Source organism: Oncorhynchus masou, chromosome 25 (assembly GCF_036934945.1).
Source record: "Oncorhynchus masou masou isolate Uvic2021 chromosome 25, UVic_Omas_1.1, whole genome shotgun sequence".
NCBI lineage: Eukaryota > Metazoa > Chordata > Actinopteri > Salmoniformes > Salmonidae > Oncorhynchus > Oncorhynchus masou.
This window is the reverse complement of record NC_088236.1, coordinates 24,051,321-24,066,535: the sequence shown is the minus strand read 5'-3', so window position 1 is coordinate 24,066,535 and position 15,215 is coordinate 24,051,321. Positions and strand designations below refer to the sequence as shown.

General features: G+C 44.4%; 1 protein-coding gene across 1 annotated transcript in view; it reads right to left on the bottom strand.

Moving 5' to 3' along the window:
• The window catches only part of LOC135513933 (polypeptide N-acetylgalactosaminyltransferase 9-like), a 127,871-nt gene that overhangs the window by 96,460 nt on the left and 16,196 nt on the right, over positions 1–15,215 (bottom strand). Inside the window, exon 2 of the mRNA XM_064936971.1 lies at positions 12,849–13,032. Within this exon, the coding sequence (XP_064793043.1) occupies positions 12,849–13,032 (184 nt within the window). The remainder of the gene's footprint in view (positions 1–12,848; positions 13,033–15,215) is intronic.

The window sequence follows — 15,215 nt, the reverse complement described above, 5'->3', positions numbered from 1 at the left end:
GCTAAGTACATTTCCACTGAGGAAATGTACGAGTCTGTTGTTAATAATTCTGCAGTGGATTCTCTCTCCCTCCAGTCTCCACAGCCAACAGTCTCTCTCTCTCTCTCTCTCTCTCTCTCCAGTCTCCCTCACTCTCTCCAGTGTCCCTCATTCTCTCTTGCTCTCTCTCTCTCTCTCTGTCTCTCCCTATCCCTCCTCTCTAACTCCCTCCCTCTCCTCCCCACGCTCTCTCTACAAACCAGGAGCTCAATTGCTCCCACTGATTAAGCCTCACACCAACATCATAGTAACTGGAACTGTGGAGCAGTGATTCTAGTGATTGGAATCCGATTTCATGTTGCCGTTTTAAATGACCCAGTTAATGAAATGAATAGCACACAACCACAGTCATGGTTGCTGCTGTACACAAGCACACAAACAGGCACCAGCCAGTAGCACTTTCATTATAGATGCTGTTCATTATCATAGCCAGTTGGACTCCTCCCATTTCATTTACCTAGGGGTTTCACAGTAGCGTAATACTTTCCAGGCATCTAGAGGTAAAGCTGGTCACACTGAAACTGATTCCTATGGCAACCACTGGTACACATGATCATCTTGTAAACCATCCCCCACCGGCATCCTAATTATATTTCAACTGCAAATCTCTTTAGCTTCCCATGCTCGTTATGCTCAACAGTGCTGTGTTTTTTCATCTTCTATTTTTCTGGTGTAATCTGGTGATAATGAGGGTACTAGCCATAATGAGATGTTTACATTTTTGAAAATGTCTAACGTTTAGTTGAAATGAAATGTTTATGAGGCAGTGTAGGCAGAACCGCATCACAACAAATTGATCCAAACTTAAATTGAGGACTAAATATTTTCCCTCTAATGGGCTTCTTCATGTTCACTCTCTCTTGCTCTCACAAAGAAAAATATTCCTTTAATAACATGTACTCTAAAGTCTACACATTATGCTCATTCAGCCTGGCCTCAGAGCCATACGAAGCATATTTATCTGCATCTCTAAGACATATAATATGTACTAATGGTCTAGATACTTTAGACAGAAGCAAAAGCAGTGATGTTGGTCGGGGAGGATGGATGTGCATATACCATGACTCCCTAGCAATCCAAAGGTTACGTGTTCGAGTCGCGCCAGAGACAACTGTAACATTATAGCTAACCCTACCCCTAACCCTTATTCTAACTTTTCATCAATTCTGTTATGCCAAACTTTGTCGTTTTAGTTCTCCTAACATTTAACGTAAATCATCCTAACCTTTGTTGTTAGTTCTCCTAACCACCAATGTAAATTGTCCCCGTAAATTCTCCTTTGTTGTTACAACGCAACAAGCAGCCTGGTTTCAGAGACATACGTATAATACTCTACGTCCGCCGTATGGTTGTTGTCCTTGATGATCTTTTTGACCTTCCTTTGACATCGGGTACTGTAGGTGTCCTGGAGGGCAGGTAGTTTGCCCCAGGTAATGCGTTGTGCAGACCGTGGTACATTTGCCATACCAAGTGGTGATACAGCATGACAGGATGCTCTCAATTGTGCATCTGTAAACGTTTAGGAGTGTTTTAGATGTCAACCCAAATTTCTTCAGCCTCCTGCGCCTTCTTCACATCACTGTCTGTGTGAGAGGACCATGTGGATAGGGGGCTGCTCCCTCTGCTGTTTCCTGAAGTCCACGATCATCTCCTTTGTTTTGTTGACGTTGAGTGAGAGGTTATTTTCCTGACACCACACTCCGAGGGCCCTCACCTCCTCCCTTTAGGCCGTCTCGTCGTTGTTGGTAATCAGGCCTATCACTGTAGTTTCGTCTGCAAACTTGATGATTGATTTGGAAGCGTGCATGGCCACACAGTCATGGGTGAACAGGGAGTACAGGAGAGGGCTGTGAAAGCATAATCGTCGGGCCCCAGTGTTGAGGATCAGCAGGGTGGAGATGTTGTTTCCTACCTTCACCACCTGAGGGCGGCCCGTCAGAAAGTCCAAGACCCAGTTGCAGAGGGCGTTATCGAGACCCTGTGCATAATGACGAGTTCGGAGGGCACTATGGTGTTAAATGTTGAGATGTAGTCAATGATCAGCATACTTACATAGGTATTCCTCTTGTCCAGATGGGTTAGGGCAGTGTGATGGTGATTGCATCGTCAGTGGACCTATGGGGCGGAAGGCAAATTGGATTGGGTCTAGGGTATCCGGTAGGGTGGAGGTGATATGGTCCTTGACTAGTCTCTCAACGCACTTCATGATGACAGAAGTGATTGCAATGGGGCGATAGTCATTTAGTTCAGTTACCTTAGCTTTCTTGAGAACAGGAACAATGGTGGCCATCTTCAAGCATGTGGGGACAACAGACTGGGATAGGGATTGGTTGAATATGTCTATAAACACACCAGCCAGCTGGTCTGTGCATGCTCCGAGGATGCGGCTCGGGATGCCACCTGGGCAAGCAGCCTTGCGAGGGTTAACACTTTAAAATGTTTTACTCATGCTGGCCACGGAGAAGGAGAGTCCACAGGCTTTGGTAGCAGGTCATGTCAGTGGCAATGTATTGTCCTCAAAGTGAGCGAATAAGTTGTTTAATTTGTCTGGGAGCAAGACGTCTGTGTCCGCGATGTGGCTGGTTTTCTTTTTGTAATCCGTAATTTACTGTAGACACTACCACATATGTCTCGTGTTTGAGCCCTTGATTTGTGACTCTACTTTGTCTCCATACTGACGCTTTGCTTGTTTGCTTGCCTTGCTGAGGGAACAGCTGCACAGTTTATATTCGGGTCGTGTTTCCAGTCATGTTGCCATGATCAAAAGTGGTGGTTCGCGCTTTCAGTTTTGCGCGAATGCTGCCATCAATCCACGATTTCTGGTTAGGGAAGGTTTTAATGGTCACAGAGGGAAAGACATTTCCGATGCACTTGCTAATAAACTCGCTCACCGAGTCAGCGTATACGTCAATGTTATTGTCTGAGGCTATCCGGAACATATCCACGCGTCCATGTGACCGAAGCAATCTTGAAGTGTGGAATCTGATTGGTGAGACCAGCGTTGTATTGACCTGAGCGCGGGCGCTTCCTGTTTTAGTTTCTGTCTATAGGCTGGGAGCAACAAAATGGAGTCATGGTCAGATTTTCGGAAGGCAGGCCGGGGGAGGGCTTTATATGCATTGCGGAAGTTTGAGTAGCAATGATCCAGAAAGCTACCAGCTCTTATCGCGCATTAGATATGCTGATAGAATTTAGGAAGTATGGTTCCTAGGTTAGCTTTGTTAAAATCCCCAGCTACAATAAATGCAGCCTCAGGATGTATGGTTTCCAGGTTACATAGAGTCCCATGAAATTCTTTCAGGGCCGACGAGGGATCGGCTTGGGGGGGGGGGGTATACACGGCTGTGACTATAATCGAAGATAATTCTCTTGGAAGATAATGCGGTCGGCATTTGATTGTAAGGAATTCTAGTTGAGTGAACAAAAGGGCTTGAGTTCCTCTATGTTGTTGTGATTACACCATGAGTCATTAATCATAAGGGCATACATCTCCACCCTTCTTTTAACCAGAGAGATGTTTGTTTCTGTCAGCGAAATGCGTGAAGAAACCAGGTGGCTGTACCGACTCTGTCAACATATCCTGAGTAAGCCATGTTTCCATGAAAAATAGATGTTACATTCTCTGATGGGAAGGCAACTCATGCCCTAATTTCGTTGACATTGTTATCTAGAGATTGGACATTGGCGAGTAATATGCTTGGAATCGGTGGATGGTGTGCTCGCCTACTGAGTCTGACCAGTATGCCATTGCACGACTAACGTAACATAATATATCATTCAAAATGGAGGGAACAATATATGTATAAAATCCAACAAATTGCCCTGAGACCAGGTTAGCTTATCTGGTGAGTTAACAGGGCATCCTGGCTCTGTGCATTCTGGCATTTGAAGTGCTGACGTTGAAAATCATGAGTTCAGGTGTAGTGACACATAAAAGCGCTGTGCGCACTGAGTCAGGGTTGTGTGCCTAGTGACAGTGGGGTTGTCCGGGAGGGAATGTGTGTATGTGTGTGTGTGTGCACCAGATGGAACTCAGCATGGCTGCGCTCTGTCCTCTCTACCGATTGAAGCTTGTGGGGATTGTGCAGTCAGTCAGTGCTACCAATGACGTCTCAATGCACCAGAGTCCTGTGTGTGTGTGTGTGTGTGTGTGTGTGTGTGTGTGTGTGTGTGTGTGTGTGTGTGTGTGTGTGTGTGTGTGTGTGTGTGTGTGTGTGTGTGTGTGTGTGTGTGTGTGTGTGTGTGTGTGTGTGTGTGTGTGTGTGTGTGTGTGTGTGTGTCTGTGTGTGTGTGTGTGTGTCTGTCTGTGTGTGTGTGTGTGTGTGTGTGTTTGACTGGAGTGAAATTGACAATGATATGGAGAGGATAGACTGTCAGGGTGTTAATACATGGTAAATTATACCATTAAATGATCTGATATATCACATTATATTATAGCGTTAAATTAGAATCTGAAGCTGTTGTCTAAATAGGTCATACTATAAATCAGGGGTTCCAAACTTTTTTGCCCGGTGACCCCATTTTGATTTTAAAAAATGTGTGACCCCACCATGTATAACAGTGATGTAATCAAAGGCCAATGTTTTAATTGGGGCTATATCAGTCTATTACAAATCAGTCTGACAGTAGTGTTGACAGTATTTCAATCTGAAGTAAGTATGGTTTGAAGTGGCTGAAATATATCAGGAAGGTATTGGGAAGTTTAGAAGATCATCAGGCAATAATGTTGAATGATCTTCTGTGTAGAAAAGAACATCATCATTGATGATGTTCTTATTCCCCCAGTCTGATTTAGTGCCTGGTCTTGTCCACTCTGTTCTAACGAGGCTTGTGGGTATTGTAGAGGGAAACAGAAGACATACATGCTCTTCAGTCTTATCTTTCAATGATGGGGTCATAATATTTTGTTGCTTAAAACGTTAAAAAGATAGAGCGACATTTGTAGGAAGAAAACAGAGACCTCTGTTTTTACAACCGGATCTAGTGGCTGCCGGAGGTTAATGACCTAACCCCGGTTCTATAAACCAAGCACATTTTTAAAAATGTATTTAAGTGCTTCTCTCGCGACCCCATTTTCAAATCAGGCGACCCATCATGGGGTCCTTCCTTTTCTCTCTCTTACAGTTAATTTTATTCTCTGTGACAGCTTTTCTACTGCCTCTTTCAATCAGCCATACAGGCATTATAAACACAAGTCATATCTGGCAATGCATACAGGTGAATCTTTGTGCAATGGTTTTTCTTTAGTGGGGACACAACCACAAGCTGACAACCATACCAAATCAAATGAGGTATGTTTTATATGGGCTTAGTTCGATTTTTCATGGCTAGTTGTTTGCAAGCATATGTTTAATTGTTTCCATAATAATGACAGACAGAAGGAGATGGGGCAATGCACCAGATCACTTCAATTGAGTTGTGTCTATGGCCAAATTCAGTGTCGAGGTTGTTAAGTGATATTGTAGTTCCAATGCCCTAGTTACTGAGTCCAATTTATGCCATCGTTCAACCTTAAATGTGTACCTGTCTGCAGCAACGGGGAGGATTGTAGGTCCATAACAGGATGAGCGATCGACTCATCTGTTTGTAATGAAACTAAACTCACTGGCAGGCTCTCATAATTTGACCTGGAACGAGCTGTGACAGAAACAGAGCGGCAGATTAAGACATATTCCCATCACACTCCCTCCTCGGCCTGCGACACTGTGCCGGCCGGCCGGCCCGTCTGGTTTTCACTGACATGTTATTCACTATGAAATTTCACATTAACCTGAGATAACCTGTGCTGCACAGGAAATGTGAAAGCAACTCTCCCCCTATAGAAAGTCTGTTCTCAGAAAGACAATTGTTTACCTTGTCATTTCGCTGCCCTGTTGAGGAGATAAACTCAGCTTTCGGGGGAGAAACATAGCTGAAAGCATTTTACTTACCATTGACCACCGCGGTGACCTTGCGATCCCATCCCCAGGTATCAGAGGCTTAAAAAATGAGGTAGCGCATATCCACGTGCCCTTCCTGTTGATTTATAGTCTAGTTATAGTCTCCTAGTCACAGATACTGAAGAAGGACATGCCTTTGGGGAACCAACCACATCTGTTGCATTGCTTTGATAAATGTACCAACATTGATCTCAATGAATACTGGAGCAATCAAATCAAATTGTATTTGTCACATGCGCTGAATACAACAGGTGTTACAGTGAAATGCTTACTTACAAGCCTTTAACCAACAATGCAGTTTTAAGAAAAACAAGTGTTAAGTAAAAAATAGATAAGTACATTTTTTAAAATAAAAGTAACAATATACAAGGGGTACTGGTACAGAGTCAATGTGCGGGGGCACCGATTAGTTGAGGTAATTGAGGTAATATGTACATGTTGGTAGAGTTAAAGTCACTATGCATAGACAATAAACAGAAAGTAGCAGCAGCGTAGAATAAGGGGGAGGGGCAATGCAAAAAGTCTGGGTAGTCATTTGATTAGCTGTTCAGGAGTCTTATGGCTTGTGGGTAGAAGCTGTTAAGAAGCCCTTTGGACCTAGACTTGGCGCTCCGGTACTGCTTGCCGTGCGGTTGCAGAGAGAACAGTCTATGACCAGGGTGACTGGAGTCTTTGACAATTTCTAGGGCTTTCCTCCGCCTGGTATAGAGGTCCTGGATGGCAGGAAGCTTGGCCCCAGTGATGTACTGGGCCGTACGCACTACCCTCTGCAGTGCCTTCGCAATCGGAGGCCGGGCAGTTGTCATAACAGGCAGTGATGCAACCAGTCAGGATGCTCTCGATGGTGCAGCTGTAGAACGTTTTGAGGATCTGAGGATCGATGCAAAATCTTTTCAGTCTCCTAAATAGGCTTTGTTGTGACCTCTTTCAACTGTCTTAGGGTGTTTGGGCCATGATAGTTTGTTGGTGATCTCTCAAGCTGCTCCACTACAGCCCCGTCGATGTTAATGCAGGTGTGCTCGTTTCTCCTTTCCCCGTAGTTCACAATCATCTCCTTTGTCTTGATCACATTGAGGGAGAGGTTGTTGTCCTGTCACCACACGGCCAAATCTTTGACCTCCTCCCTATAGGCTGTCTCATCGTTGTCGGTGATCAGGCCTACCACTGTTGTGTCATCGGCAAACTTAATGATGGTGTTGCAGTCGTGCCTGGCCATGCAGTCATGAGTGAACAGGGAGTACAGGAGGGGACAGAGCACACACCCCTTGAGGGGCCCCCGTGTTGAAGATCAGCATGGCAAAATCTACCATTACCACCTGGAATCGGCATGTCAGGAAGTCCAGGATCCAGTTTCAGATGGAGGTGTTTAGTCCCAGGGTCATTAGCTTAGCGATGATCTTTGAGGGGCCTATGGTGTTGAACGCTGAGCTGCAGTCAATGAATAGCATTCTCACATAGGCATCCTTTGTCCAGGTGGGAAAGGGCAGTGTAGAGTGCAATAGAGATTGCATCATCTGTGGATCTGTTGGATTGGTATGCAAATTGGAGTGGGTCTAGGGTTTCTGGGATAATGGTATTGATGTGAGCCATGACCAGCCTTTCAAAGCACTTCATGGCTACAGACGTGAGTACTAAGGGTCGGTAGCCATTTAGGCAGGTTACCTTAATGTTCTTGGGAACAGGGGCTATGGTGGTCTGCTTGAAACATGTTGGTATTACAGACTCAGTCACAGACAGGTTGAAAATGTCAGTGAAGGCACTTGCCAGTTGGTCTGCACATGCTCGGAGTACACGTCCTGGTAATCTGTCTGGCCCTGCGGCCTTGTGAATGTTGACCTGTTTAAATGTCGGACGGAGACGGAGGGGATGAGGAGTGAGGATGTAAAGATCATTCAATCAAATCGACTACGGAGAGCGTGATCACACAGTCGTCCAGAACAGCTGATGCGCTCATGCAGGCTCTGATCAGGCCCTACACCCAAACAAGGGCACTGCGTTCATCCACCTCTGGCCTGCTCGCCTCCCTACCACTGAGGAAGTACAGTTCCCGCTCAGCCCAGTCAAAACTGTTCGCTGCTCTGGCCCCCCAATGGTGGAACAAACTCCCTCACGACGCCAGGACAGCGGAGTCAATCACCACCTTCCGGAGACACCTGAAACCCCACCTCTTCAAGGAATACCTAGGATAGGATAAGTAATCCTTCTCACCCCCCCTTAAATGATTTAGATGCACTATTGTAAAGTGGCTGTTCCACTGGATGTCAGAAGGTGAATTCACCAATTTGTAAGTCGCTCTGGATAAGAGCGTCTGCTAAATGACTTAAATGTAAATGTAATGTTTCAGTGTTACTTGCCCTGAAGCGAGCATTTAGCTCATCTGGTAGGCTTGTGTCACTGGGCAACTCGTGGCTGTGCTTCCCTTTGTAGTCTGCAATATTTTGCAAGCCCTGCTACATCCGACAAGTGTTGGAGCCAGTGTAGTATTCAATCTTAGTCCTGTATTGATGCTTTGCCTGTTTGATGGTTCGTCGGGGGAATAGCGGGATTTCTTATAAGCTTCCGGGTTATACGCTTCCGAGTCCCGCTCTTATATAAGCTTATATAATCTTCGGAGTCCCGCTTCCGAGTTCCGCTCTTATAAGCTTCCGAGTCCCGCTCCTTGACAGCGGCTGCTCTACCCTTTAGCTCAGTGCGGATGTTGCCTGTAATCAATGGCTTCTAGTTGGGGTATGTACGTACAGTCACTGTCGGGACAACCTCATCGATGCACTTATTGATGAAGCCAGTGAAGTGATGTGGTGTACTTCTCAACGCCATCGGGAAGAATTCCAGAACATATTCCAGTCTGTGCTAGCAAAACAGTCCTTTAGCTTAGCATCTGCTTCATCTGACCAATTTTTTATAGACCGAGTCACTGGTCCTTCCTGCTTTAGTTTTTGCAGGAAGGAGGATGATAGAATTATGGTCAGATCTGCTAAATGGAGGGCGAGGGAAAGCTTTGTACGTGTCTCTGTGTGTGTAGTAAAGGTGGTCTAGAGTTTTTTTCCCCTCTGGTTGCACATTTAACATGCTGGTAGAAATGAAGTAAAACAGATTTAAGCTTCCCTGCATTAAAGTCCCCGGCCACTAGGCACGACAGCTCTGGATGAGCATTTTCCTCTTAGCTTATGGCCATACACAGCTCATTAAATGCGGTCCTAGTGCAATCATCGGTTTGTGGTGGTAAATAGACAGCTATGAAGAATATAGATAAAAGCTCTCCTTAGAAATAGTGTGATCTAGGCTTATCTTGAGATACAATGCCTCAGGCGAGCAAAACCTTGAGACCAGCTGTTGTTTACAAATATACACAGACCACCACCCCTTGTCTTAGGAGGCAGCTGTTCTTTCCTACCAAAAAAAGTGTAAAACCTGCCAGCTGTATGTTATTCATGACGACGTTCAGCCACGACTCGGTGAAACATAAGATATAACAGTTTTTAATGTCCCGTTGGTAGGATATACTGTATGTGCTCGAAGTCCGTCTATTTTATTGTCCAAAGATTGTACGTTGGCTAATAGGACCGATAGTAAAGGCAGATTAGCCACTCACCTTTGGATCCTTACAAGGCACCCAGACCTACATCGCCGATATCTCCGTCTCTTTCTCCAGCAAATGCCTAGGATGAGGGCATTGTCAGAGGTCGAAAGTAAATCCTTAGCGTCCGACTCGTTAAAGAAAAAAATCTTCTTCGGTACGAGGTGAGTAATCGCTGTCCTGATATCTAGAAGCTCTTTTTGGTCATAAGAGATGGTGGCAGAAACATGTACAAAATAAGTTACAAATAAGGTAAAAAAAACACACGCAATAGAACAAATGGTTAAGGGACCGTAAAACGGCAGCCATCTCCTCCGGCGCCATTATTGCCCAGTCCAGGTGTGAAAATCGTGACATGTCTTGATTACAAATGATACAGATTAATTGAAATAGAAAATATTGTATAATGTCTCATTTGGAATGATCAGGGGGTAAAGAGGGAAACTAGAGAGCAACAGAGAGCTAACAGCAAGGAAATTGCATTTTCATATTGACTGGGGTGTAGGCTAGAATTTTTTTAAATTTTCCTTCTCATTCAGACACTATTCTTTTCTGCCCTCTGTGAAGCTCAGGTGCTAGCTAGTGCATTGTGGTCCCCTGTGACTCAGTTGGTAGAGCATGGCACTTGCAACGCCAGGGATGTGGGTTTGATTCCCGCGAGGAGACCAGTACGAATGAAAATGTATGCACTCACTACTGTCACACTGGATAAGAGTGTCTCCTAAATGATGTAAATATTATTCACCATCCTTCTTTAAGACTTATTATAGAAGCATTGTGCTACAGGCCACCCAGCAGCTCCTGGTTGGGATAATAAAGCCTCCAGTTAACTTCCTCTGGATCACCATTAGAACATGTCACAGCTGGAAGGATTGCCATCATAAAGCTCAGACCACTGAATAGGGATAATAGAGTTTGTCCCTGGAAATGGTCGCTCTTGATAAATCCTAATTTGACCATGAGCTGTTAGTGGGATGTAATTAATATGAATAGATTGGCTGGTAGGTCTTAAAATCCTACAAAAGGAGAAGATCTAGATCACATCCAATGGATACAGAGACGGAGGGGATGAGGAGTGAGGATGTAGAGATCATTCAATCATCCCACCCAGCCTCCCTGTGGTCATCAAACACCTCTCTGCTCAATGACTCCTGTGCAATTACGGTACTAGATCAGAGGTGTCTTATGTTAGCCTTTCCACACTATCCTACCGACCCCAATCCTACACTGTGTTGGCCGGGGTATTTTTTCACATTGTTCTTTCTAGCAATATTTCAGAAACCAAGGGGAATGCATAAGCAGGCCAATGCATTACAGATGGGCTTGGCTTGGATCAGTAGGGTGGAAATGGTGTCAGTGTATTGAAGGTGTGTCTTACATTGTTTCTGCACAGCTCAATTCAATCCAATCTTCAATGTCATAAACTCACATAATATGAAAATAGCCCGAACCCAGGTTTTGATTACAATTAAAGTACTTGTCTTGTTTCGCTCAGTAGACATCTTGCTACTTGTCTAATTAACTACCCCAACAAGGTCATTCAAGATGCAGGGACAATGTTTATTTTAATTTAATTCCAGTCGTGGTCCAATTTTTTTTTTTTAACCCCCTGTTTCAGGAAGTGATGTCACTGAGTAATGACCCTATGTATAGGACCTTCCACTCCCACCTGGGATATAGATGCCTGATGAAGACCAAAGGGTCGAAACGTTGTAAATAAATATCACCTGGGTGCATGAGCAGCAGTGTGCGGCATTTTCCTTTCTATTTTCCATGAGTTTTCCTTTCTGCTCCTGCAGAAAGTACCTGGATGTGCGTATGTTCTTCAGCTTTTGTACCAATGTTATGCAGCACCGTAAGACAAGAATACTTTACGCTAAACATATTGATTTCCTTTATGCATATGAGGCTCACTGTATCTTCATCAAACAGTGTGTCTACACGGTTTCACCCTCTGGAATGATCTGTTTACATCTCAATATGGGCTACCTTTCTGAGCATAGGTTTGTTCACGGAAGAGTGAACAATTGTGTTAATTTAAAATAGAGGCAGGTTGTTCAGTACTAATGCCAGGACAGATACACACAAACATGCACACGCACACGCACACACACACACACACACACACACACACACACACACACACACACACACACACACACACACACACACACACACACACACAGCATGGACCTGCATGTATCATTATTTCCACAGGGTATACATAACGTAGAGCCGGGAGTCAAAACACAGGACTGACTGCATCTATCACTAGAGAGTAAACAACAACATGGATGGAGACCATAACACTGAATTTTGAAGCATCAAACCACTAACACTGACTTTCTGAAGATTATCAAACCGCTAACATTGACTTCCTGTAGACATTATCAAACCGCTAACACTGACTTCTTGTAGACCTTATATCAAACCACTAACACTGACTTCCTGTAGACATTATCAAACCGCTAACACTGACTTCCTGTAGACATTATCCTCTTCATAAAGAACCATTTCCTAAAATCCTATTTTCCACCAAGCCGTTTTCAGCTGGTATTATTAATGAGTAACTTTTCTTTTTACTCTCTCCCTCTCCTTTCGTTGATTTTTCAGCGTGAAAGAAAGGGATAGGGTAGAACAAAGCGGTGTGGATTTTAATGAATTGTTATCGCTGGCAAAGCCCAAAGAAGACTCTGGCTGTCAGATTTCCTCCCTGAGTCTCTCTCTGTCTGTTTTTGTTCTTTGACACAGGCTGATCTAAACGCCAATGGCAGGCCTTATTATGCTCTCCCAGTCATTGTATCGGAGATGTAGTCCAACATTCTAAATTCATTTTAAAAAGACCATTAATATTCCCAATGGGGTATCCACGGTCTCTTTTATAAGAAATACTGCTGGACTCCTTTCTTTTACTACATTATGAACGAGCCTGCCGCTACACTATCAACAGCATCTCTTGCTGTCTGGCACAATGTATTTCATGTAAGGCTTACTCGTGTTTTATGCAATTTCCTTTGTATGCCGCCGCTCCTGTTTGTGCTTTGAGCTGCCCTGGATGCTGATGCAGCCTGCAGTGGCCTAGCTAGGGAGACAAACCTAACCTGCACTATTTACTTTATTGAAACTCTGTTGTCTGTTTCACTTGTACTTCTCTGAAATAATAAATAATAAATACACTCAGTTTTCTCCTCTATTCACGCACCTTAGTTAGAGAGAGACGTAGCAACAGTATTATTTTTTCTTAGCACAAATAAATAAATAAGACATAAATGAATTAATAAAATGAATCATACTTTTTGGGTCTGTAGTCGGGGATGCTGCGGTCCAGGGAGATGCGGTCACTGAGCTGGGCGTTGTAGCCATAGTCCTCGTACTTCCCCTCCCCGTCAACATGACTGTCATCCCCCAGAGTAGCAGCTGCTCCTCCCTGGCCCAGACCTCCAGGCCCCTCCACCAGCCCCATGGGCTTAGCCAGACCTGCAGAACACGCACACACACAAAGGCACATGCAAGCACACACGCATGCAGACATGAATGTACACACACACACACACACGCGCAAACACACGTACACACATACGCACGCACGCACGCACACACACACACACACACACACACACACACACACACACACACACACACACACACACACACACACACACACACACACACACACACACACACACACACACACACACAGGGAGACAAGGAGATAGAGAGAGAGAGAGACAATGATAAGTAAGAGAAGAGGCCATGCAGAGGGACAGCTGATTGACATTCATGGGCTGTGAGGATCATAGAGGGTGACAGTCCTTAGATTCGGCAAGGCTCTTCTGTAGGACATCATTACTCTGTCTGTCTATGGAGGTGCTGCAAATATCAACCTGGACATGGATTTCTCAAGATGCCAGAGCAGAGCAAGGAACAGAGAAGAAGCAGTGGTATTGCAAGACAGAGATACATACAGTATAATGTTTCGATTAACATTTTTATGGCACAAGTATTAAATTACAGATGTGTACATTGCCATGGTATTGTTCATTTTACAGGATATCAGGTCTAAAACCACTGTTGGAATTATCCTTATTTGGAGAAGAACAGAAGATAATCTTTCGGTTAACCTAATTACAATTAGAACTAGCTGCCAGTGATTTTAGTGCAGGAAAATTGAAATCCATTTGACCTCATTTCTACCAGCATGTCAACTGTGCAACAAGAGGGAAAAAACCTCTAGATCACCTTTGCTCAACACACAGAGATGCATACAAAGCTCTCCCCCTGTCACGCCCTGACCATAGAGGGCCATTTTATTCTCTATTTTGGTTAGGTCGGGGTGTGACTAGGGTGGGTGTTCTAGTGAATTTATTTCTATGTTGGCCTGGTATGGTTCCCAATCAGAGGCAGCTGTTTATCTCTGATTGGGGATCATATTTAGGCAGCTATTTCCCCACTGGTTTTTGTGGGATCTTGTTTTTGTGTTGATGCCTGTGAGCTCTACAGAACGTTTATTTATTGTTTTGGGGTAGTTAATTAGACAAGTAGCAAGATGTCTACTGAGCGAAACAAGACAAGTACTTTAATTGTAATCAAAACCTGGGTTCGGGCTATTTTCATATTATGTGAGTTTATGACATTGAAGATTGTTTTTGTCAGTTTAATTTCATAAACATGTGGAACTCTACGTATGCTGGGCCTTGGTCCGTCAACTAATTAGACAATCGTGACATACCAAGCCTACAAAAATCGGACCATAACTCTATCCTCAAACAGTGCACCAGTGCCACGCTAAATAATGGAAGTGGTCCGATGAAGTGGATGCTAAACTACTGTTATGTTAGCACAGACTGGTATACGTTCCAGGATTCATCCCATGGCATTTATGAGTTTACCACATCAGTCACTGGCTTCATTAATAAGTGCATCAACAACGTTGTCCCCACAGTGACCAACCAAAAGCCATGGATTACAGGCAACATCCGCACTGAGCCAAAGGTTAGAGCTGCTGCTTTCAAGGAGCAGGACACTAATCCGAACACTTATAAGAAATCCTGTTACACCCTCCGACGAACCATCAATAAAGGACTAAGATCGAATACCACCAGCTTGTCGGAAGTGGCAGGGCTTACAAACTATCACGGATTACAAAGGGAAAGCAAAGAGCTGCCCAGTAACACGAGCCTACCGGACAAGCTAAATGCCTTCAATGCTCGTTTCGAGGCAAGAAACACTGAACCATGCATAAGAGCACCAGCTGTTCTGGACAACTGTATAGTTGTAACGAGTACTTGTCGGGTCCAAGTGCCGCTGCCGAAGCAACCGGGGATGCCTCAGCCTCTTCGTCAGGCTCCCGCACGTCAGCTGTCTCTACACATTCCCGCACCTTAGGAAAAGCGACTGGCCCACTTTTGTAGGCCTCCTTGCTCGCACACGCTGTTTCAGGTCTGCCCACAAATTTTCTATAAGATTGAGGTTAGGGCTTTGTGATGGCCACTCCAATACCTTGACTGTGTTGTCCTTAAGCCATTTTGCCACAACTTTGGAAATATGCTTGGGGTCATTGTCTTTTTGGAAGACCCATTTGCAACCAAGCTTTAACTTCCTGACTGATGTCTTGAGATGTTGCTTCAATATAGCTACATCATTTTCTTTCCTCATGATGA